This window comes from Balearica regulorum, chromosome 3 (assembly GCF_011004875.1).
Source record: "Balearica regulorum gibbericeps isolate bBalReg1 chromosome 3, bBalReg1.pri, whole genome shotgun sequence".
Classification (NCBI taxonomy): domain Eukaryota; kingdom Metazoa; phylum Chordata; class Aves; order Gruiformes; family Gruidae; genus Balearica; species Balearica regulorum.
The window spans coordinates 69,530,030-69,554,912 of record NC_046186.1 but is presented as its reverse complement, the minus strand read 5'-3'; the positions used below and the strand labels follow the sequence as shown (position 1 = coordinate 69,554,912).

The window sequence follows — 24,883 nt, the reverse complement described above, 5'->3', positions numbered from 1 at the left end:
TTAAATAATCATAGTATCAGAATGAATCATAGAGTGGTTTGGGTTGGAAGGAACCTCAAAAATTACCTAGTTCCAACCCCCCCTGCCATGGGCAGAGACACCCTCCAGTAGACCATGTTGCCCAAAACCCCACCCAGCCTGGCCTTGAAGTCTGTGTAAATTAAAGTCTATGTGTTGCAGTATAATCAAAATGCTAAAAACTTGTATTGAAGATAAAGTGGTAGTAAATGATAGTAAAATGTTCTATAAATTAAACAATTAAATGATACCAAAATGTTTTATCATTGGAAATCCAGCTTCCACTCTTATCATTTCAGTAACAAAATTTAATTGTGTCAAAGCAGTTATTGAGGTAACACCGAGCCATTGTGATGATATGTGAAATTTAAAAAGAAAAACCAAACACAAACAAGGCCATTTTTAAAGAGAAAGTATTCAGTAGGTCTTATAATGTCTTCCTATACTCATGTTTTTAAGTTAAGTGAACACTTGGAAAATAAATGAAATACAGAGAAGTGCTATGCTTAGTAACATTAGGCTAACATCTTCAGTCATGTACAATGAAATAAGCATATGTTTCTGAAGGAACAATTATATTATTCTCTTAATTCTCACTAAATAAGCACATTATTGAAAAAAATCCAGTGTAAAAACCCTTCAGAAGGCAAGAATAAGTGAGATTATCTTTTTTATATGCTGTTAAATATTCTGAGGAAGACAGCATACTCAGCTGTAGGTATTGGACTGCTGGCTAATCAACCGAAGTTTCTAATTCTGGTTTTACTGTCAATATTGCGTGACTTGAACAAGTATATGCCTCTTCAGATTTTCTCCTCTGTTGAAATATTATTTTATTTTCCAGTTCTACAAGCACGTTGTACAGAGTGTTGAGAAATTCATTCAAAAGGTAAGTCAGTTACTGTTTTTTTGTGTTAGCACTGAGAAAAATTTCCTCAATATGGATTACAGAGTATTGAAGACCATTGGGTTTTAGGTACACATATGGATTAATGTTTTTATCACACGTTAGTTTATTTCAGTTTTTAGTCACATTCAATTTCTGCTAGTAATCAATAGCTGATCATAACCCATGATGCAGAAAGACAAATACTTTGTCCTCATTTTGTAGCTATGATATACTTTGATCTGAATGACTGTGGATACTGTTTTAGAACTACTGTATATATTCATGTAATGTTAAAGGAAGCTGTCAGTGTAGCCCACGTGAACAGCTAACAGCAGAAGAATTGACAGTGGTTTTGCGAGCAGCAATTGCTTTTGCTTTTCTGCCAGGTTTTACCATAGATTTTAAAGCTGAAGGGAAGATCACCATTCAGCCTCATCTTTTGTGTAGCAGGAAAATTAGCGTTTCAGTCAGTAGTTCCTGCTAGTAATTTAAAACACAAAGTATTCATATGGCTAGACTGGAACTACTTTTTAGGAAGATGCAGAATTAATTTAAATATTCTGCATAACAAAGAATTTTTAAGCTGAAGGAGAGTCAATTTAGATTAGATGTTAGAAAGAAATTCTTTACTGTTAGAGTGGTGAGGTACTGGAACAGGTTGCCCAGAGAGGTTGTGGAGGCCCCATCCCTGGAAGTGTTTAAGACCAGGCTGGATGAGGCTTTGGGCAACGTGGTCTAGTGGAGGGTGTCCCTGCCCGCAGCAGGGGGGTTGGAACTAGATGGTCTTTGAAGTCCCTTCCAACCCAAACCATTCTATGATTCTATGATTTATTGCATTTTGTTTTCTTGCAACAGTTAATTATTCTTGGGTAGAACTGCATTTTACCTTCAGTTGGCAGTACATGGATTCCAATTTGTGTTTCCTCCCTGTCTGCATTGTATCTGATTGTTCAGTTGATCATTTTGGTACTGAATTTCTTCTCCTTTTGTAAATAGGAGTAAATTATGATCAAATTGCCTTTTATTTTGACAAACAAGCTAGAGAAGTTAGTCTGTTAATTAATGTTAATTGCATGCAATTTTTCTTCTGTTGTCTGTTCTATGAAGTAGTCTGGGTTACTCTGTGTCAGTAACCTGTCTTCTTCATTGTCCAGTGTATGCTGCAGTGCCTTTTGGCAGGGGTTGGGCAGTGTAAACAGAGTTCAGCTTCAGCCTGTTGTTTTTAACTGTCTCAGCACAGTTCATGAATGAATTCTTTAGGTACTAGAACATCAGTCCTATGTGGAAAAGGTGTCATGTATGTTTCATGGCAGTAGTAAAGACTAGGAATATGCTGCTAGTGTTTTGACTTCTTCCACCTCTAAGAAAGGGATCAATATCCTCTGATCCCTGTTTAATACTACAAGTGGATGTAGGAAGATGAGAGCAGGTGTACATCTTAGCCATCTCTGATCAGTAGCACTTTGCAGTTTCGTGTCCCAAAATTAATCTGGAATTGTCTGAGTTCCAAATACTGCTTATTGTGGTGGCTGTGATTGGCAATTCTTTATTGAGGGACATGAGACATGATTTATCCTTGGAAAGAATGGCAGTTTGTCAGGAATTGCACTGGTTGTTTGTGACCCTTCCACAAACTACTGAGAGTATGGGTTATCTTCACACATTTGTGTTCAGTGTCAGAACAGTCCCTCTGATGAGGGATTTCTGCACTGTTCAGTGCTAGTTAGAGAAGGCAGGCGTATGTTGTTACTGATAACCTTGTTAATGATCGTTCTGGATGAGATGTTTCCTGTTGGTGGGCTTGATGTGGTTTTTTTTCAGTATTTCATGAACGATTTAGTGAAACATGCAAGTTATTAATAAAATCAAATAGTAAGTTCTTATTTTAGTAGAATTGGAGATAAGCGGATGAAAGCTAGCCATTTGATATTTAGGGACTTAAGATGTATGTTTGGAAGATAATTGGATTATTCTTCTGGAAGCAATCACTTCAAATTACAGCTCAAGACTACTGAATCTTCCATTAAAATCTGCCATAGATTTATCCAGAGTGATGTCGGTGCCATCTCAATTAGTGTACTGTTGATTCTTTACTATTCTGATACTTTTTTTTCTTCAGAATTTTTCTCATGAGATTACTGAAACTCCAGGTGAAATAATTGCCCATGACATTCTTTGTTTTGTGACACTTAACTCACTGGTCTAGTGTCGTTTTGGTTGACTGTTTTATTCCCTGGCAAAACATCACTTCAGGGGTCAAATGACCACGTTTCATGTATGTAAGGGTATTCTACTCCGAGAGCAAGACTTAGAATAAGTGAGTATTTGTTGTGTAAAAGCTGTCTCATCTGACATTAGGGATAGGCAGGCTCACTGCCCCAGTTGTAATTCTTCTTTATTTAATTTTTTACTTGTATTTTATTGTCTTTTATTTTTTATCATCCGTATTATTACATTAATTATAATCTTTTGCTTTCTGTATGTGCCATGTTTTTAAATACTCCACCTAACATATTTGTTGAGTTTTCTTATTAAATATCTGTGGGCTTTATTAATTTGAATATTGTGAAAAGTTGCATACCTGTCCTATATGCAGAATACTCTTATTTTTGGTAATAATTTAGCTAAAATTTCAGTAGCTACAAAGCATTGAAATGGTTATGTGAAGACAGTTTATTATATCCAATCAGATTTTAATTTCATAAATTTAATAATGCACATTTATTCTTAAAAGATGCCACACATTCTTAAAACCAAAGAATGCTCTACTTAAATATCCTGAACCATGTTTAGAGCCTAAATAAATACTTTATCAAGGTTGCAAATGTTAGCAAATCAGCACTTTTCAAAACAGGTAGGGTATAATAAAATTAATAATCTGAAGCCTTTGTTTGACACTGTATTAGAGATTGTGAATACAGTGTGTTACGTAATCTGTTTCTAGACTACTTGGGCCAGAGAGGGAATGGGTGTACTTTTACATGTTTGCTATAGTACCTTCTGTGAGAAGTGTGTACAACCAGTATTCATGAAGTGAATCCATGTCGTAGTATATTGTGGTGATGACTTCATTACATTTTTGTACCACTTTTCATTCTGTCTTACAACTGGTTGCAATAGTCCAATGCAATTATTTTGCAATTAAAAGACAAAGGTTTTACCTTTAGTTGTTTAGTAAAATTACCTAAGTAATTAGTATTGCAGTTAACAGACATGCTTTATAAATATCATGCTGTTTGTAAATTATGCAAGTTTTCCAGAGTTCTAAAATAACTGGTATATTCTAAAATCACTGGTATATTCTCAACCAAACAGATGTCCACATAAATATGTTTTTGTTCTTGCAGGGGGAGGATATACCACATACTAATTACAAAGATATAAAATGAAGTAAACTAATGTTAACTTTAATGTTGACTTTGATCATAAAGAAGGACAAAAATATTCTGAATTGTATTTATAGCTAGTCCCAATGTACTGTTAAGAATTTGGTAATGCTTTATGCTGTTCTCTTAAAATAGATGTGTGTGTTTAAAAAGTATATGTGGTTCCTGTGCTAATTTTTCATAGCTAGATTCTAAAAAGTTAATTTTTTTTTTAGGAAATTGATTTTAAACCATTTACATATTTGCAGAATACACATAGATGCGATAATTTGTGCATTAAAGATTAGATATTTTTGAGACAGTTTCATTTTTCAGGACAATTTATTAAATAGAGAACAGTTTAGTAATACTTTGACCCATTTAAAAATTAGAGAGAACTGTTCATATTTACGCCGTCATTAATGGTTTTTGTTAGTTTTCACATATGCGTATTTTAAATTATTATTCGTTGTAGTGCAAACCAGAATACAAGGTACCTGGTCTGTATGTCATTGACTCCATTGTGAGACAGTCCCGGCATCAGTTTGGACAAGAGAAGGATGTATTTGCTCCAAGATTTAGCAATAACATCATCAGCACTTTCCAGAACTTGTACCGTTGTCCTGGGGATGATAAGGTAAACCACTTACAGATTTTTCTAATTGAAATAATCTTTAGTATGTTATCTGGAAAGAATAAAGATTTTGATCTCACTTTCTGCTTGCCAGAGTGGAGCTAATTACAGACTTACACGTTCATATGTATTGCTTTAATTTTTCCTGAGTGTAGGGATGAGGGAATATATATCCAAGTAGATTAAATAGACTTCTGGAAAGGTTTTCAGGAAGACTGGATGGATTTGAGTTAATGTATTTTGATGGGAAAAAAGTTAAGTGGGCATGTGGCAGGACAGGGAGTTATAGTCAGTCTTTTATTGTCATCTTCAGTGAGAAAATGAGCAAGCAGATTTGGTATAGTCTCAAGGAATAAGTATTTTTCTCGGTAGCAGTATCTTCAGTACAAGCGTGTTTTGGACTGAGGGAGCAATAGAAAAACAGCAAAGTGTCTTAAAAGTTGTATTTCTTTGATACTGAATCAGCCAACAGCTGAATAAGGCCTGACTTGAATAGTTTGACCCAACAGTTCAGCTGTTCCCTTGGACCACAGTAATAAAGATCGCTACCAAATTATCTTTATGATAGGTTGGCTGGAAATAGCAGAGAGTGCAGGCAGTTTAACTTCCTTCATATTTGTCACTGAGTTTCTTCTTATTGAATTGAAAAAACACAAAAAGATGGGAAATGCTAAAGGCTTTCTCTCCGCATAAATTTGTGTAATTGAGTCATTAAATGTAGTAGTAAGTGAGGTAGGACACTGCAGGAAGAGAAAGATTACTCTTTGAATAGTCACATGCATTCCTACAGCTGTATAGAACAGAAATAGTTTTATATTCCTGTTCAAGGTAGAAGAGGGAAGTTAGAGCCTCTGATGGATTTGTCAAGGGCTACCTTATAAAACAAACTTCCAAAGAAAAAAGGCTCGTGTACTGTAAAGCTGAATGGAAGCCTTCAGAAATTTCTGTAAAGGAACTCTAAATTATGTCCTCTATGCAGTGAAAATTCAGCATTTCTCTCTATTGAAGTTAAGTATCTTCTTGGAGTACTGGGCAAACAGACTTTTCTCTTTGATTTAAACACTCTGGTTAAGTACACTATCTTCATGTTTTATAGAATTTAAATAATTAAACCATCTTCGTGACAGCGAGCACAAGATCCTGTGAAGAACTTCTTGCTCTTTATAATGCAACTAGCTTCCTCCCCCCTCCCTAAATAGGCAAGGTTTCTTTTCCTATCACATAAATTTCTATCCAACTTTTCAAAATAGAGCAAAATCTTGCATTTTGGTAGAAGTGAAGCTTAGAAAAGAAAACATTTGAGAGCAGATCAAAACAGTGGAATAGAAATGGAATAGAAATGCAAGCTGAACAATGAGTTACATCTAACTGAATTGTGTGAAATCTTAATTTTGATTTTTCTTTCCCTGTGATCCATATTTTTTTAATATTACTATGTCATTTCAATAGATACGGAATTGTGTTCCAGTTTAAACTTTTAAATTCCTCACTTCATCAAGAGAACTTGCAAAATATTGAGCTACTTTCCTAATAAAAGTATTTAGCAGTCTTATTTGGTGTGGCATATATGCTCATTTTTCAGCAGACATAAATAATTTTGATGCATAGGTAGATCTGCATATATGCAGACTATAAAAGTTTAGGAGACTAGTAATTCCTTGTTTTAATTATTAGTAATACTTTAAAATGCTTCCTTAAAATAATTTTCCTTGCATACTGTCTTCAAGAGTAAAGATACAAAGAGCCAGATACATTTGTTTTGTTTTAATATATTTCATTTTCTGTTGAGAGAAGACGATCACTATGTGCGTAGTGTGTCTTTGCTGTTGCCTAGGGTCAGCCTCAGGTTTATAGCTTAGACATCTTTGGTGCAACCCAGTATAACTATTCTTACGGTTATTGGTTGTAAACCTAAAGGTGCTACCACCTAGACAGATTGACATTGCTAGTTAAGAGTTCCGTAATTGACAATAACAACAAAGATAAGAGTGACTCAGGTCTTTTGTTATCCTTTCTTCATTTTAGAGTAAAATTGTTAGAGTGCTAAATTTATGGCAGAAGAATAACGTGTTCAAGAGTGAAATTATTCAGCCTCTATTGGATATGGCAGCAGGAATTCCTCCTCCAGTTGTGACCCCTGTCTTGCCCAGTACTACAGCTGCTATGAGCAACAATACACCAGGTAAACAAAAACAGATTAAAATCATACTTTGAATCAAAACCTGTGTGTCAGCTTTGGTATGTTGGCTGTTAACATGCTGAAAACTTGTTTCTTTCGGACAAATCAGATGAATGCTAGAAAGAAATATAGCCAGGGTCTAGACCAGAGAAACAGCAAAACCAAGAGGCAGCCTGTTGTGTTTACATTCTCACTGTATATTATAAATATATTCAGATTGAGTAACAGTGCAATAAGACCTAGTTTTACACTGAAAAGCCAAAAAAGTAGATCACTGACAGAGTTAAAGTCCCAACAGAGCACTTAATACAATCTTGGTTAATTAGTGGTGCCACAGTTGAGAGAAATGAAAGAGAATACATCAGTATCTTTTTGCTATCTGTAGGATTGAGCTTGCTGGATAATGTCAGACAGTGCTCCTTTACTTTTGCTGGCCAACAGACAATGATTTCAAGGGGAAAAATCACATTGACAATATATATTGCAGCCAGTGACATACTTCCCTCTCCCTCAAAGCTGAAGTATGTGAGCCAGAAATCATGCTGGAGAGTCACGTGGGCAAACAACTGCTCATGGAGTATGTCCCACGTTACCAAACGCTAACGTTATTATACATGCAGGCTATATTCATGCAGGTCATTTTGTGCTCTAAGCATCTTCCTTACTTATGTAGGGTAGATGGGGGGAATTGGCTTTTCAACTTTTTTTCACTTTGTGGAGATCTTTTTCATTTAAGGCTGGGATATATGGGAAATATTACATATAGAAATTGGTTTTTAGCACATACGGACCTGCTTTTGTCACCCACCTTTTGCTGATCCATGCTGAAAACAAGGAGGTGGACAAATCCACCTTATTTTTCATTGGTGTCTGTAAGTATGTGAAAATTTCAACTCTTGGATTAGACTTGTTGCAACTTCTAGCTCAGTATTTTTTATTTTCATTATTTTCATTACTTCAAATTGTTGAAATCATAGCTTTACTCTAATGCTTCTTTTAAATTCTGATGCAAATTGTCTTTTAAAACAGTAATCTAGTCATTTACATTTAGCATTCATCATATCTCTAATTCTGAGCTAAAAGCAGGAGAATTTGCAGGGATGGAGGATTCTTCTGGATTATGGCATGAAAGTAATTGTCAGATTGCTGATTTAGTCTCAGTGTTCCTCTTGAGAAAAAATAATAAAATGAGCAATCCTCATGAATCCAGCTGCTGCAGGTTGAAATTTTTAGTAAAATCCTTAAGGCTTCTCCTGGGGATAAAGTGCAAGTCCAGTAAGTTCCAGACTAACAGACGTTTCTGAGTAGATTGCTAACAATTATAAGTTGATACATACAGTTTCCACTAAATCGTTTGGATTACTGTGTGAAACATAGTTATTCAGTATTCTTCAGTGTTTTTGTTAGTAGTCCCCATAGGTCAATAGTAGAAAGAGCTGTGAACTACACTTACACAAAGTAGCCCTGCTGCTTGAGGATTGTTGATGTGAGTCTGTGTTTTTGTTGATGATAAATTGATGTTAATACACTGCTTTCTCAGTATTTAATATCAGCAGATTTTTTTTTCCTTCTCTAACACTTCTAAGTCTGTATGCTAAAATATTTTGGCATATTGGATTTTCTCTTTTTTAGGAACACCTGTGACTCCAGTTACTCCAGCCAATGTGGTGCAGAGTTTACCTGATCCTTGGGTATCTCAGATTGCTAATACAGATACCCTTGCTGCTGTTGCACAGATTTTACAAAGTCCTCAAGGCCAACAGGTAAATATTTTGTAGACAGTTACACTGTACACTGATGCTTTGTGTCTTTAAGGTACACTTAAGGAATACTGCTTTCTTGAGTATCTCTTAGTTTTGGGTCCAGTATCCGTGTTAACTATCCCATGAAGTTGTTCATCACAAGTGAGTTCCAGATAAACAAAAACTTCCTGTTACTTTTTGTAACCAACCCTGTTTGTTCCTTAAAAGTATTGCAGAATGTGACTTCAGATGAGATGGTCTGTAATACGTACTTTTCTATATAGTATTGCAGATGACTAAATCAAGAACAGCATTAAGATTTCATGGATATAGGTATACAACAGAATGCCAGTTTAAGCATGTTTCTCTGCTGGATGCCCATAGAAGCTAAATGTTGTACAGAATTATATAATGGGAATGTAGTCATCCTGGAAGTGCATTGTGTTTTGAGTCTTTTTTATCTTTCCATCAGCTAAATATAGTTTTTATTTTGCAGCACTCAAAAATAAGGTCTTAGAAGTGACCATGTTCCTCAGTGTGTAAATGCTCAACTCTAAAAAAGTGGCTTGGTGTGCAGCATGCACTGGACTGCTTGCCCTTTTAACCCGCAGCCACATAAGTTGAGTGCACACGATCAGCTTTCTGTAAAAGTGTCAATCATTGTTTTTCAATTTATGCTAGAACTCTGGCACCAGCATAACTTTGGCATTACTATTTTTATTTGGACTGAGGAATAGGAACTTTTACCTGCTGGGGTACTAAACAAAAATCCCATGCATATGAATGAGAAGCAGTCACCAGTGAACTGTTACGAAGCACTGATACTGACAATAATAACTTTACTTAGTGAGATTGTTTTACAGTGTTCAGCTAGGCTGAGTCGTCTGTAATTGTTTTCAGTTTTCATTGAGTATTTTCATTTGATTACACTGAAAGAAATTGATGGGTCATTGAAAAGCAGGGCAAAATGAGTTTGTGGGCTACTTTGTGAAATGTGGAGGAAAGATATTGGAATAGCTCTTAAACAAGGAAGGAGTATGAAGTGAGAATGGGAAGTACATGGAAAGTCAGTAAGGTAATTCTGAAGGTTATTACCTAGAGAGTATTCTGCGGGGGGCGGGGGGGAATCAAGCAAAAGAAAAAGATTTTGAAGATGAGAAGGGAATTAGAGTTTTAAAGACAGCAGATTGCAAAGAAATAACATTTAGATACTTAGCTCAAAATGGTAAAATGTGGAAGAGAATGGATTTTGGGAGAGGGAAAAGATGGTCTTAAGCAGAAGTGTGGAGACAGACTGGGTACATAATAAATATGTACATGCAGACCTCTAGGATTGGCAGATGAACCGCAAAATTTGCTTCCATCCTATCCATCTCTTTTCTCCTGTTCTCCAAGCCACTCCACCATCCCCCCTCAAGCTCCAAAGTCCTTGATTTCATCTTAAGATTCTGTTCTATGGGTGAGAATGTATGCAGGTAAACTGAGAGTCTAGAAATAGGAGAGGGCAGAACAAGAAAGATGTGACCAACAAGAACGCGAAAACAGCTAGAACGATGACCGCCCAGGATTTTCCCACTCTAGGGCTTCCATCTCTGCTTCTTCAGTTTGATTCCTTCTTAGAGCAACGGACAAGGTGGACTGGCCATATTTGCTCATCTTTTGTGGATCAGCCAAGAAGGGAGGGGAGAGCTGTTCAGCTTTGCCTATTGCAGTAATGAATGAAAGCTCTTTGTGAGGTGTAGAACAATAATTGAAGCCTTTTCAGAGGCTCTACTATATAAAGAGTCTGTGTAACTGTTTTTAAAGAATAGGAACAGTTGTTTCACATTATCAGAAGGTAATTCTAAAACAATCTTGAAAAAAGATCACATATTTTTGATGCATTGTGAAAAAGAAGATCAACCTCATCAGCTTACGCAGATTTTTCTAGTGAGCCCTGTAAGAGTTCAGTGGTGAACCCCATGAGGAGGTGAAATATGAACATACAGGTAATCAGGGACTTATGTCAGCATAGTTCGAACTGCCTGGATTTGTTCAACCTTTTTTCCAGAAATACCCAAAGGTAAGGCTCCAGGGGTTTATCTCATGGAAGGTCAAAGGACTGCTTCCTTTAATTCCATGGTACTTTAGGAGAGCTTCTTTTCATAGGGATAGTATTTTTTCCTTTTGTGTTAAGGTAAATCTGTACAATTTTATGGTAGCATCTCTATTCGACAGATGAATAGATATGCACATGAAAAAGCCTTTTACTTCCTCATTGGGACAGCTCCTTTTAAAAAATTACATACACATAGGAAGTTGGAGTAAGGAAATCAAGATACACCAGGTGATTGGATTGTACATTTGTTCTAAAAAAACTATGGATGATATTCTATTTTTCTTTATTTTCCTCTATATTTGAAGGAAGACACTCTTACAGTATCCTGATATACTCTGATGAAATGTCTTAAGTCCATTCACTATACTTTTGAAAGTTCCTTCTCTGATAATACTTAGTGCTCATTCCAGTGTAATCCTAGATTTCTCCCAAGTTGTGAGTGGAGTTGTTTAAACAAACAAACAAACAAACCACCCCAACTACCACACAATCCCCCAAAACTATTTTTAAAAAATATTTGAAACACCCAACACTATTTTTAAATAATATGTCTTTTGGCATTACCCATACTTTGTTTTTACTGTAACATACTTTGTTGTTACTGTATGTCTGTTGTCCCAGAGCTGCTGGTTCTGGTTCAACATTACATCTAGGCAGTTTTTATCCTGAGATGGTGCTATACAGAGCCCAGAGTCTTTGCCATTGCAGGAAGTCAAATTATCTTCCCAGTTCATGGTTAATTTGCTTTTTATGTTTTGTTAACATAGCAAGGGACTTATATTCTATCAGCACAAACGTGAGTTTCAGCATGAGATTTTTCCTTCTGACTAATCCAGACACTAATGCAAGCTCTTCATATAGACATATTGCATCAGCTTAAAGTGGAGCTTGCAACAGTGCAGTTACTTTCTCTACACAAATGTTACAGCATACAGATTTTTCTAATACAGGTGGGCCCTTAGGAAGCTGGAGTAGGCTAACAGATTTTTTTCAGGTCAGAAGGAATCAAACTGGAGAAACAGAAGAGGGGAAATCCTAGAAAGCAGGAAATCCTGAGTGGTGACTGGTCATCATGCAACCTGTCAGAGCAAGTTAGGAGGAAGAAGCATCTGCATATCTTATCAGCCACAGAAAACAAATTAGCCAGTAAGTGGGAACAAAATTTGCCGTAAATGAAAACAAACTAAGATGAAATAATAGCCACAGGTTAGATGATACTGCATTCCTGAGGGGTTTTTTTTTTCCTAATTGGAAGGGGAAAACACTAGTTTGTTTGTTATTTTGCTTTAAGATTTTTTTCTTGTTTAATGCATTTGTTATCTTTTCTCTTTTAGCTTCAGCAGTTGATACAGACACTGCAGATACAGCAGCAGAAACCTCAGCCTTCACTACTTCAAGCCCTGGATGCTGGTCTAGTTGTGCAGTTACAGGCCCTCACAGCACAACTTACAGCTGCAGCTGCTGCTGCTAACACACTTAATCCACTGGAACAGAGTGTCTCTTTTAATAAGGTAGAAGTAGAATAATAGATGTTTGAAGAAATATTTATTGTTAAAATATATGTAAGTGGAAGAGTCGTCTTTTGGATTTTACAGTTTGACTTTAGCGATTTTAAAAATACATGAATATACTATGAAGTGCTCTATCTTGAAAATTTAAAAAAATGTCTAGAGAGAGTAGTATAAATGAAAGTATTAGTTTTATATGGGTTTAGGGCTAAATGGCACTTCATAGAATATCTTGAGTTGGAAGGGACCCATAAGGGTCATAGAGTATGAAGATGGATTTGATTTAGCAAAGTTAAGCCATTATTATATGTTTTTCTTCACCCTTTGTAACACAGCAGTGAGAATTGAGCATGGTTTGTATTTCCCCTTCCTGTGTTTATCATCTGAGGTAGGAAATGATTTCTTACTAGGTGATGAAAGGGAAACATGCAGAAATTTATATACACTGTTTTCCCAGAAGAGTAAAGCATGATTGGGCTTGTAATCTTCTGACATTATAAATGCCATGAAAACTTCTAATCTTAGCCACAAAGTGATAGTAAGTGAAGAAGTTAGTTTATGACTGTAGTTAAAACTAGTCATGTGACACTTTAAAAAAGATGTCAAAATGTAAAAAAATAAACCCTGTAGGTAAAGAAGCTTTGTATGTGTTGCAACATATGTGCCTATCAAAAAAACCCAAAAACCAGAATGCAGGAATTTAATAAGACTAATATAGTTGAATGACAGGTAGCAATAACCATGCTGGTAATTACAGTAGTAGTAGTAGTATAATATCAGTAGAATAAAAAAGGAAGAACTTCTACACAAAGATGAAGTTCCATTACCTTTGGAAGAAACAGCTCGTGAGTAGATAATCTCTTTAGGATTGTCCTGGAGTGAATAAATAATGAGGAAGTCAGAGAAGCAAAAAACTTCTTTTTTCCAAACCCACCTAATCTCTTTTTTAGGCAATTAGCTGCTCAGAATGTCACAAATGCTGAGTTTAAAGTTTTAGGACAATTTATCTTACATTTCTAGAATTTGTTCAGATAAACTCAAATCTCTGAAGTAATAGAGTTGTCATTACTAATGGAAGTAATGCAGCTGTAAAAATAAGTCAGGAAAAAAATGGCCTGTGCTCTTGCTGTATCACAGCTGTAACCATCAACTCAAGTGGGGTATAATCACAGGGAAAGAATGCATCGGTTAATAGGGACTGCCTTAATATTTTGATAGAAAAAGTAATTAAGAATAGGCATTGTATTGTGGTTTATTCCGCAGACTTCAATTCCTGCATTTATATGGATAGGTGTACTCATAGGTGTGGCTGTCTTGAATGTTGGACAGCTTAGCTGGAGCAAATTGAAGGAATTGGCATTCTGATGAGATGTTTATATACCTTGAGTGAGTGCAGCCTGATGCTCTTTACTTAGTTTATGCCAGTAATGGTATGCAGGAGTCTTGTCATGGAAGTTGTCAGCAGGGTGAATGTATGTAATTATGATTTCTGGGACTTTGACAGTAAGTGTTGTGGAAGAAACTCTTGTGCCAGTGTGATAATTTAGAAGCTTTCAGTAGGGTATGTATTGTTGATTTCTTCTTATAAGCTGAGGAAGAATTATGTTTGTAGTATGTGATCTGTACTTCAGTTCTGCATTATACAACTAGTGTTAGATTATATTACATCTCAAATTCCTTGTTCAGTGTTCTATAACATCTCTAGGAGTGAACTGCTGTATGTCTTGTTAGTCCATTGAGGCTTTTACTCAAAGGTTATTTAGGGTGCTTTGCAGAAATAACATGTTTTAAATTTCCTCTTTTTTTTAATATAACATTGGCACTACCATACCTATTTTCTCCTTTTTCCAAGGTTTGAGGATTTCTGAACCTAGGTGTTCTAGAGGAGTACATATTAATATATGGGCATTAATAGGTGATCTTATTTTTGCAATGATAAGTTTTGGGGATAATGATTTTCCTTGCTTTTTTTAATGGTTTCTCAGCACCAGTATCACCTGCTGCCTGAATCCCACTTCTCAATAGCTGAAGACAATGACTCATAATGATACAATTCTATTTATTAGACTCTTTACTTCCATTTTATGATATAATTAATTGTATCATTTTTTTACTAGACATGGCAACCTTAATAACAAAGTGTTAAAAAGGCAGTATTTTCTTTTTATAGGAAGCAGCTACATCAGTGTTTTAGTTTGAATCGGGAGCATGCTTTTGTGGTGAAACTTGATTGTTTACATGTACCACACATCATTTCACATTGCAGAGCAATCTTGAATTCATAAAGTAGACTCATTTGGATTATGCTAAAGCAAAAGATAGGCTGCAGTTGCTAACAAGCACTCAGTGGACAGGGCCAGACAAGAGCTGCTTCAAAGTAACTGGTAACAAAGTCCAAATAGCATGCCCAAATAAAATAAAATAAAAACTATAAACCAGATTTTTTAAGAGGAAAAGTTTTGGGAATGCTTTGCTTCCTGACAACAAATCTAGATCTCTGTTAGTGATCTTCCAGGATGCTCTGGAGTTTTTGTATGCATTTTAGAGAGCTTGCAGTAGTTGTACATATAACACGAACTGCCTCAATTGCAGGTGACAATACTGTTAGAGATACAAGTATCAAAACCCAAGGTGTTAGAATAGTACAATAAATAGCAACACTAGACTAACAGCCTTTGAGTACCAGACACACGGTTGCTTAATCTCTGGGATTCTAGTCTTTAGAAGATTATAAATTGTTAACAAGTATAACAACAGAGCATGAGGCAAGCAGAGTGCCCTGGCAGCAAAGAGGGGAAAGGACATCCTGGGCTGTGTGACCAGGAGTATAGCCAGGTGGTTGATGGAAATGATCATCCCATCTAGACATCCCATCTACTCTAGACTGCATCCAGAGTGTCACATCCAGTTTTGCCGCCCCCGCTCCCATTTAGGAAAGACATTGCCAAAGTGGAGTGAGTTTAGTGGAGGACCACCAAAATGGTCAGGGCTGGAGTGCTTGCCCTCTGAGGGATTGGAGCTGGTTAAGCCTGGGGCAGAGGCAGCTTTAGGGGAGACCTAACAGAAGCCCCTCCTGCCCAGCACCTACGGGAAAATCAGCAAGAAGATGAAGCCAGGCTGCTCACAGCATGGCATAGTGGCAGGATTACAGACAGAAATTGAAATGAAATGGTTTGGAGTGGGTATAAGAAAAACCTTTTTTCCCATGAGGACAGTCAAGCACTGGAATAGGTTGCTTGGAAAAAATCAGTCTCAGTTGTTGGAAACTAAGATCTTTCTAAGACTCAACTGGATAAAGCACTGAGTAACCTGATCTGAGCTCACAACTAAGCTTGCTGTGAGTAGAAAGTTGGACTGAGAACTATTGAGGTCCCTTTCAACGTGGACTGTCCTGTGATCCTAAGATTTATGAAGAATGGGGCAGAAGAGATAGTGTCATCTAGTGGAAATTGACGAGGTGTTATTACCTGAGGTACATTGACCAATCCTGAACATCTTAAAAAAGCTGCAGCAGCAAAATTGGAGAATCTAGCAATTCCTGAAAGAAATAATTAAAAATACTGCGAAGTTTCTGTAGAAGATACTGAGCAGACTTGTGATGGAGTTTAGAGAATGGAGGAGGGGGCCATGATGTGGATATAGAAATGCTTACACGGATGAAGGCAGTGTCCAAAAGGCAAATGTGCTGAGTTGGCAAACACAAAAAAAAAAAAGGAGACAGGTTTTATGGTAAATAAACAGTAAGCATAATTATCCAAAGAAAATTGCGAAGCTTAGTTCTCATTCCATGATAAAATGATGGTGAATTGGATAATAAATATAAATAGTGCAGGAAAATATTTCTGATGAATACATAAGTATCCATCTTTTAAAAAAAAAAAATCCCTATTTTTAATAAATTTGGCAGTTCTTCCAGTCCTTTGATTTCAAGCTCTTCAGTCTGCGTAGTATCTTGTGGTAATGAGTTGCACAGATTAATATGTATTATGTGAAAAAATCCTTTCTTTTGTCGACATCAAATATGTTTTGCTGTATGACCATATCCTTGTGTTATGATAAAGATTTTTTGATCAACATTTCCTATACACTTATGTCCTATTCCTTTTAATTTCTAAAGAGAATGTCCTGATCCTTAAGAAGAATTTTGTTTCCTTTAAAATAAAAAGCTTTTTTTATGTCTTTAATATTCCCACTGCTTTTTCTGAACATATTCTCTTCTTAGGTAATTAAAGTAACAGGTGTAGCATTCATGGAAAGTTCTATATTTTTATATGTTTGTGCATAGTGGGTTAACCTAGGTATCCTAATATTTTAATTTCTGCTTCTTTATTGTAGAGTATTCTGTTACAATTTATTTAAAAATCAACATAGTTCAGATTTTTCCCTTTAATATCTACTATGTTATTTAAAACAAATTTAAACAAAAGTCATGCTGCACATTTGCCTATCTTGACTAGAAGTTCTTTGGTTTTCTCTGGCCCCAGTTTAACTAAATAATTTTTTTGCATATCATGATTTGTTGACTACTTTCCATTTGTTCCTTTTCTCAGATGATTAAATAGTACATATTCTGTTATCTTCCTTTCTACTTTGTCATGGTGCAAGATATATGATGATTAATAATATTTTAAAGATGAGACTGGCTGTTTTTCCAAAATGCATATTTTTTCAGACCAGCAGCATTTTGCAAATGCTTTTCTTGAAAATATCCTAACAATATGAAAAAAAATAAAAAGAAAGTGGCCACCTTGGTTTAAACAGATCAGATATATACGGTGAAAGATATTCTGGATTTTAGCATCCCATCTCACATGAGCTTGATGATCTATGTTTCTGCTGTGTTTTCTCAGAGATATATTCAGTCCTCCTTTCATATATATGAGATTATTTCCTTGGGAAAATAGTTCTAAAAATTCTTGATTGATCAGTCTCTTAGCTTATGCTTTGTTCTTCTTGCTGGACTCCAGTAATTGAGACTAAATAGAGCATCCTGAGAAAGAAAATGGGCTACTGAATCATCATGGCTTGTTACTGGAGACATTTTTGCCCTGGTACTTCAAAATGACTACCATATGTTCTCATCCTCTTGTTTTTTTTCTTCTGAGACCAGGGTTTGAGAAGAAGTTATGGCGGTTTGTAGTACAGCATTAATTCTGCTTTTCAGAAAACTTCCAAGGTGTAAAGATGCATGGGCATGGGTTTGATAGCACTGCTCTATAAATAAATAGTTACTGAAAAAAGACAATCTCAGTGACAAGTAATGTTTGTTATATTTCTTCATGCTGCTTCTTTAGTTTTGCCTTCAAGAAAGTAAAATGCTACTGAAATGCTTCTGGGCTGTTTAAAAATTAATAAATAAACCAATTTTTTTTTTAGTTCAGCAGAACTACAGTGTAGGCATCTTTACAGATAAACCAGGAAGTTCACGTTTTTTCTTTTTTCCTGTCAGATACCTTTCTGTTTATCCCTCTGGAGGCTTATTCCTATTACATGATAACTGCTTGCTTTGATTTTTTGCAGACTCTGTGAGACATTGTTTTCAAGGAACAGTATAATTGAAGGAATTCAGGTTGTCTAAATGACACGTGTGTGAAAATACAGTAATTCTTTGTGAAGTAATCAAGCTGTAGGTCTTCTCTTGATATGAGCAGAGCAGTTTGCTGATTGCCAAAGGATTGAATAGTTGGCCTCTTCGTAGTAATTTCTTCTAATTAAAGGTACCATTATATAAAATTAATCTTTATTTAAGCCTTCCTCCAAACTAGCTGTTACTTGCTATGGAAACAACATATGGTTGTACTTGTAACAGCAGCCAAAGCTCCAGAAGGCCATGGACAAAATTTGATATTTGATGCATTCAAGAGTTTGGAAGCAATAGCAGTATGACATTTAATTTTCTATTCAGGTTATTTGCCAAACTTATTTCTCAACTTCAAAAAAAAAAAAAAAAAGAGCATTTTTCTTTTGAAAAGTAAATATGCATAAAAGGACATATAAGGAATACTCAGTAATACTTATTTTGCTTTCTCCTAGAAGCTGATGGACAGGTTTGACTTTGGGGAAGAATCTGAACAAAATGAAGAGCCTAAAAAGGAAACTCCCACATCCCAACTGTAAGATCAAGCTATGTTTCTTATGGAAAATGCTAAAATTTGCCTGACTCTAGTTGAACATTAGGATTAAATAGTAACGAAAATGTTGTTTCTTTCAGAGCATAAGTATACTAAAACAGTAGGAAAAGACAGTTTACTAAATTTATGAAACATACAAATTTTAAAAATATTTAATATAAGTCTGCGAGCCAGAAGTTTTGTTGACTTCATCTTAAAGTTAGCATGTTCTTTGCTTTGTTAGTTATATTCATAGCGTTAACGTCATAATGATGATAACCAAAGGTGGAACTGGCTACATTGTCTTCATTGTTTTACATTTTTAGTTAAACTGGAAACTCAGTTGTGAAGACCTGTTTACCAACTGCTTTAAACCAACAGAAACACTGTTGTGGGGGTTTTGGTTTTGGGTTTTTTTTTCATTTAAATTACTTCATTTTAGGCCTTTAGTACCAGAGTCTGTGAACAACTCACTTTTTCACCAACTAGCTGAACAGCTACAGCAACAAAATTTAGAACATCTCAGACAACAGCTTCTGGAGCAACAGCAGCCTCAAAAGGTAAGAACTCCATCTTGTGGCTGTCATAGTATTTGTGTTCTCCACTGATAAAAATTCATACTCCACTTCAGGACAAAGAAATTGGTCTTCTAACTGACATTTCTGTTATAACGAAAGTCTTTGTCACTAGCTGATCATCTAACAGAAGCTTGCAGAGTAAGTGGAATAAGTAGAAGAAAGTGCTTAAAACAGAAAAAAAAAATACAACCAAGTGCGTGGAGCGTGGCATGTAGATTTTACTTCTCTTAGAGTACCCTTTAGCTGAGTTACAGACTGACTGCTCTGGTTGTTCAGCTCCTTATATGGGGGGAAAAAAAGCTTTTTCCCTGCTGTCAGAAGGAAGGTGAGCACTGAAGTGGTTATGCTGTTGTCTGTGAAGGGAGAGCAGTGTGCAAGCTGCTGCTGCAGAACTATCAAGAGGACAGAAGAGAGATTGCAGATAACTGGAATTTCCCCTATCAAGCTTTAAGTGTTGGCTAACAAATGTCTTGTTCTGTTGAAGAATCTGAGCTAAGGAATAGAGTTATGTATTTCCTGAGAAATGATTAATTAAGAACTCGAGATAACCCAAGATTCCTTAACTGTGGACTGGGTCCTGTCTACTCTATATTGCAGTAAATTGGCTTATTTCTTCTGAGGTTAGTCCTTGGTATTTAGCTGCTCTTTCTCCCTCCTGATCCCAATTCCTCATCCCATTAGGAAAAAAACCCAAAAGTTTATTCTGTCTTGATACTGACCAGATACAAAGTGGACTCTCTGTGAGGTATTTGGATCTAGTTTCACAGTCAAATAGGGATCTTAAATTGAAAGAAAATCTAAAGGACCACAAACTTAACAAACATCTGTTGGGGATTTTAATTTAACCTGTGCAAAAGTGCAGTCGCTCAGTTTTCAATCAAGAAAGTCATTTGAGTTCTGAATTTGGGACTTTTGAGTTTTTCATTGTTTAGAAAAATAGTAATTTAATTTTTAATAGATATTATTTTCTTATTCTCATGCTTTGCTTATGTTTTATTTTAATTTCTCATTTGAGTGCAGTAACTGAGAAAGTTTGTACAACATAGCTACAGACTAAATAATAGTTTTTGATGTTGGTGGATATCTAGCAATTTCTGGCCTTAAACACTAAAATGTTGTAAAGGAATAAAACTTTGAAGAGTGCATCTGTTTTAGGAGCTTTTGATGTGACATATCTAAAATTAACTCTAATTTGAAAAAAAATAAATGCTGAATGCCTACCTTATTCTAAAATAAGCAGAATTAGAGTTTAAATTAATTTCATCTATGAGATCAAGTTACAGTGCATTTATGGGTAGAATGTTCATATGACTCACCCCATATTATTTGATCTTCTATTCCAAGTCCAAAAATTGTTTCCCTTCAGGTCCACTCAGCTTCTTGTCTAGTCAGTACAGAGATGAAGTTTTATTTTCACCTTGATAGCAGCTAAAAGATACAAACTTCTGCTGGAACTACTCTGTAATGACTGCAGTGTGTTTTGAGGAAGATTTTTCTTTAGTTCCATTTTTAAGTATCAGTGAGAAAGATTAAGGGAAAGAGAAGGAACAATAAACCACAAAATTATTAAGCATATGATTAGGAGCAGAGGGAGGGGAGGAGAGAAGACAGAGTCAGAAGGAGCAACAAGACATGTAGGAAATGATATCAAGAAACAGATTGTTAAATATAAGGAAAATGAGACAAAACAGATAATGTTAGAAGGCAAATGCATTAACTGAATTATAATAGATTATTATAATAGAATACCTAGCATTTTTTTATTTAAAGTGAAAATGTAATGAGAATCACTGAAATGTTTACTTGCAATATTGGATTATAGGTTTAAAATCACTTTTCAAAATTGTCCTGATAGCATTTCTGAGTATTTTCATTGCATTTCCTGTATTTCTTGAATTTCTCTCGTATCTTACAGATATTTATTCCAAATCTGTACTTTCGTTCCAGTGTACAGGCCCTCACAGTTTTTTCTGTAGCAAATTAACAATGCATTTAGTATTTTACATTTTTTAATTTTGGTGTTTTTTCAGAACTGCTTGTTTTGTTAGGTCTTTTGTAATTGACATCCCGACTTTCATGACACAACACCCTCCTTTATTTTGTAGTAATTATTTGTCTTAAATCACATACTGTAAGAAAGTTTGGAGTTAAATGTAAATTTTTAACTAGTTCAATTGATATTGCAAATATTTTCATTATATTAATGAGAAAATATAATTTATTAATGCATGTGCATGCGTGACCAGTGGATATCTTTTAGTGTTGCTGTACGTATGGCTGCCATCACTGTTGTTTGCCCTGGAAGTTTTTGTTTTGAAGCCAGCCAAATTAAGCAGCAAATAGTGTACTTTTTTTTTTTATTCAGAAAATAGTGATTTTTTTAATGCTAAGGAATATTAATTATTTCAAAGTTTTGTATTTAAGGATGATACAAAAAAAGGAATGGAATGGAGTGACATCCAGTTCAGCTTTCACATTAATGGGAAGTGGGAAAATAAGAGAAACTTGATAAATAGTTTTGCAGAGGTATTTGAACAATTGTTTCATGTAGTATTGCATTTTGACACAGTAAGCATTTTGAATTATGAGGCTTTTTATGGTATATTATTTGTTATCTAGGCAAGCCCTGAAGAGAATCAAGAAGGAAATTTTGGTTCAGAGCACTCTGCATCACCATCACAAGGGAGCAGTCAACAGCAGTTTTTAGAAGTGGAACCAAATGTAGATGATTCAATGGATATTCAACAACAGGTAAAACAATTTTAAATTTGGTTCCAGGAGTTGAAAGAAAAACACATACTAAGATGATTTCAAAAATAATAATATGGATGTATGCTTTCATATAGTCATATATATTGTGAGTATATTTATTAAATGTTATTGAACATCTGTTATATCTGACCTCAGGATATGGATATAGATGAAGGACAGGATGTTGCTGAAGAAGAGATTTTTGAACAAGAAGAAAAGAAATCAGCTGTTCGTTCAAGATCAAGAACTCGATCAAGATCTCGTTCAAGGTTTCATAATTAACTTGTATTAAGTAAATGAAGGTTTTATGAAACAAAATTGCAATTTGTGATTATCATTCTCAATTCTTTATTTTCCAAAATTGTCATGAGTCATTTTCGCACTGAAAAAAAGTGTTCATTTAATATTTGTGTGTTAGATGCAGACTTTCTTTATAACAGTTCATTTTGCAAATCTATGGTTTACTTTAATTTTTTTAAGACCTGTTCAGGTAACAAAAATAACACTGACTAGCCAGACAGGTTTTCTGTGCCAGAAAAATAGATACTGTTATGGAACATTTGGAATGTGTTTTGTTTTAAGCTCAAAGGGTATGTTCTGTTCCTCACACTAATGGCATTAAGTTTATTTCCTGAAGCAGTTTGAGTGAATATAGTGGAAATGTCTGTATCATGCTTAAAGTTTATAGTTAAAAGACAACTAAATTAGAATTTTTTTTTTTAACTCAGCATACTGAAATTAAGTATTTTATAGGTCACCAAGAAAACGAAGGTCTAGATCACGGTCTGGTTCTCGTAAGCGTAAACACAGAAAACGTTCACGCTCAAGGTCAAGAGAAAGGAAGAGAAAGTCGTCTCGGTCGTATTCCAGTGAAAGAAGGGCTAGGGAAAGGGAAAAAGAACGTCAGAAAAAGGGATTGCCTCCTATACGGTCAAAAACACTAAGTGGTAAGTGGCAGCTGCTCACTGTTTTAATAACGTAGTATTAAAGGGAAAAAAGGCTTTGTCTTTCATTGAAAGAACTGTTGAATACTGTTACAAAAGACAGTAACCATATTCTTTTTTGTAAGTTTCATTTCCCATGTTTCTTACAACTTAGGTACATAATTTCATCTTAGAGGAAAGCAAATATACTGTTCTACCGATGATTCTAGTTCTGAACAGAGAGTAGCAAGGGCTGTCCCTAAGTTACTGTCTGCTTTCTCTTTAATGTTGTCTTCTATGTGGCATTTGAAGATGGTCAGCGCTTGATCTGAAAATTGGTATGCCAATAAGACATTTAAGTATGTGGTACACACTTTGGACACTTTACTGAATATCTTAGAGGCCAGTTTTGTTAAACCTTCGGAGTGTTTTTTTAAATAGCTTTTCACAGGAACATAGAGCCAAAGTAGGTAAAAGGTGAAACAAGTAATTTGCTATCACAAGACAGACCATAATGGTCCTGATTTAAGACAAAAATCAACTGCATTTCAGCTTCTGCAAAGTGCTGCTGTGCACTGCTGTAATTTCTACGGAGAATTTACATACTAGAAAGAAGGAAGCTAGTAGGGAGAAGAACTTTCTCCACTCAGTTGCTTAAATCAAAGGAGTGCCTTTTGAGATGAGCACTAGAAACAGTGAAATGGGTTGTAGTCATCTTCTACTGTATCAGCGTATCCCATTGCTGTTGTTAGCAGGTCTCTGGATTCTTGGGATGCGTAACTGTACTTCATTTATTTTTGTAACGAACTTGTGTTCCCAAATTTAACTTTGTTAGGTTATACACAATTTCTGGTGTAATTTTGCATTTATTTTGTGTCTTAAAACTGTATTGTTTATCTGACAAGATAAGCAGTCCAAAATTCATTTTTGCTAAGGAAAGAGTGTTCTGTTCACATTAATATTTTACATCATTACATCATTACAAGGTAGCTTCAAACTCAAGACTATACTACAGTTTGGATGTATATTTTTTTTCTTCTCTGGCTTTTCACATGAAAAGAGGCAAATCAGTTTTATGGTGTAGATTTGTCCTAGTAGTCCACAAAGCAGAATGGATGGGAGCTGGGAGGCAGGGATGTTAAGTAACCTGATGAACAGCAGCAGCAATTGAGGTCCTGTGAAGTGACCCAGCTCATGGAAAGGAGATAATGAGAAGGCTGAGTGAAGTGTGGAAACATTGGGGTGGTAAATAAATAAATAAATAGGTAATTCACCCGACAAGCATTTCATTTCATAAAATTTGTTCAGTGACAACCACTGTTATCACTTGCTGAGGTCTGAAGAATTGTTTCGTAGAGCTTATCACCATGAGAAACAAAAGGGCCATCTACAAGGATGTGAGGAACAAGTTCTGTCCAAGAGAAATCTTAAAGCTTAATTCTCAGTACTGCTGAGTACTGCTGTCAATTGAAAACGTCAGTTGACAGAGGAGCACGCAACACTGGTTTCCAGTTCGGTGCTCCAAGATTGGTACAGGAAGGATGTATGATGTATCATGATGATGAAGAAAGAATGTTTCCTTGGTTCAGGGCAGGCCCAAGCAATCTAGTTTGTCTCTGCATTAGATCCTTTAAGATCCTGGGTGGATTACTCAGGGTAGTAAGATACTGGAGGTAAGCCACCAATATTGGCCTAATCTCTTGCTGATTTAGATCACCCTGTGTTGAGTGGAAATAACTGCTGTGATTTTGTCAAGGCTTGCACAGATAGATTGGGTAATATTTGGGAGGCCAGAGAATTGGAACCATGTACATATGGGACAAGGAAGTTTAAGCTCGCATGCCAGTGAGTTTATCTTTGGTGAGGGGGACGGGGGTAGGCATTTGGGAGACAAATTGCAGGGATCTGGGCTTGTGGTAGAATTGACGAGAGTCAGAAGTATCATGGGCATCTTCAGCTCAGTGGTGGGCCTCAGCCAAGTTTGCCTTTCTGGGATATTCCCCAAGGTAAAGTAAAAGTATAGTTTCCGTTTCTTTCAGGTGAAAATCTACTGCATAATACTGCAGTTAAGTTCCTTCTGTAATACAT

General features: G+C 35.6%; 1 protein-coding gene across 6 annotated transcripts in view; it reads left to right on the top strand.

Annotated features, from left to right (window-relative positions):
* Positions 1 to 24,883, top strand: part of SCAF8 (SR-related CTD associated factor 8) — a 168,056-nt gene that overhangs the window by 25,433 nt on the left and 117,740 nt on the right. For 4 of the 6 annotated variants that reach the window (XM_075748364.1, XM_075748369.1, XM_075748366.1 and 1 more), the window contains 10 exons: positions 863 to 907; positions 4,748 to 4,909; positions 6,932 to 7,088; positions 8,718 to 8,848; positions 12,260 to 12,436; positions 18,467 to 18,546; positions 18,986 to 19,103; positions 21,741 to 21,872; positions 22,029 to 22,141; positions 22,626 to 22,819. In XM_075748364.1, the coding sequence (XP_075604479.1) occupies positions 863 to 907; positions 4,748 to 4,909; positions 6,932 to 7,088; positions 8,718 to 8,848; positions 12,260 to 12,436; positions 18,467 to 18,546; positions 18,986 to 19,103; positions 21,741 to 21,872; positions 22,029 to 22,141; positions 22,626 to 22,819 (1,309 nt within the window). The remainder of the gene's footprint in view (positions 1 to 862; positions 908 to 4,747; positions 4,910 to 6,931; positions 7,089 to 8,717; positions 8,849 to 12,259; positions 12,437 to 18,466; positions 18,547 to 18,985; positions 19,104 to 21,740; positions 21,873 to 22,028; positions 22,142 to 22,625; positions 22,820 to 24,883) is intronic. The other 2 variants (XM_075748368.1, XM_075748367.1) reach the window with 1 other exon arrangement.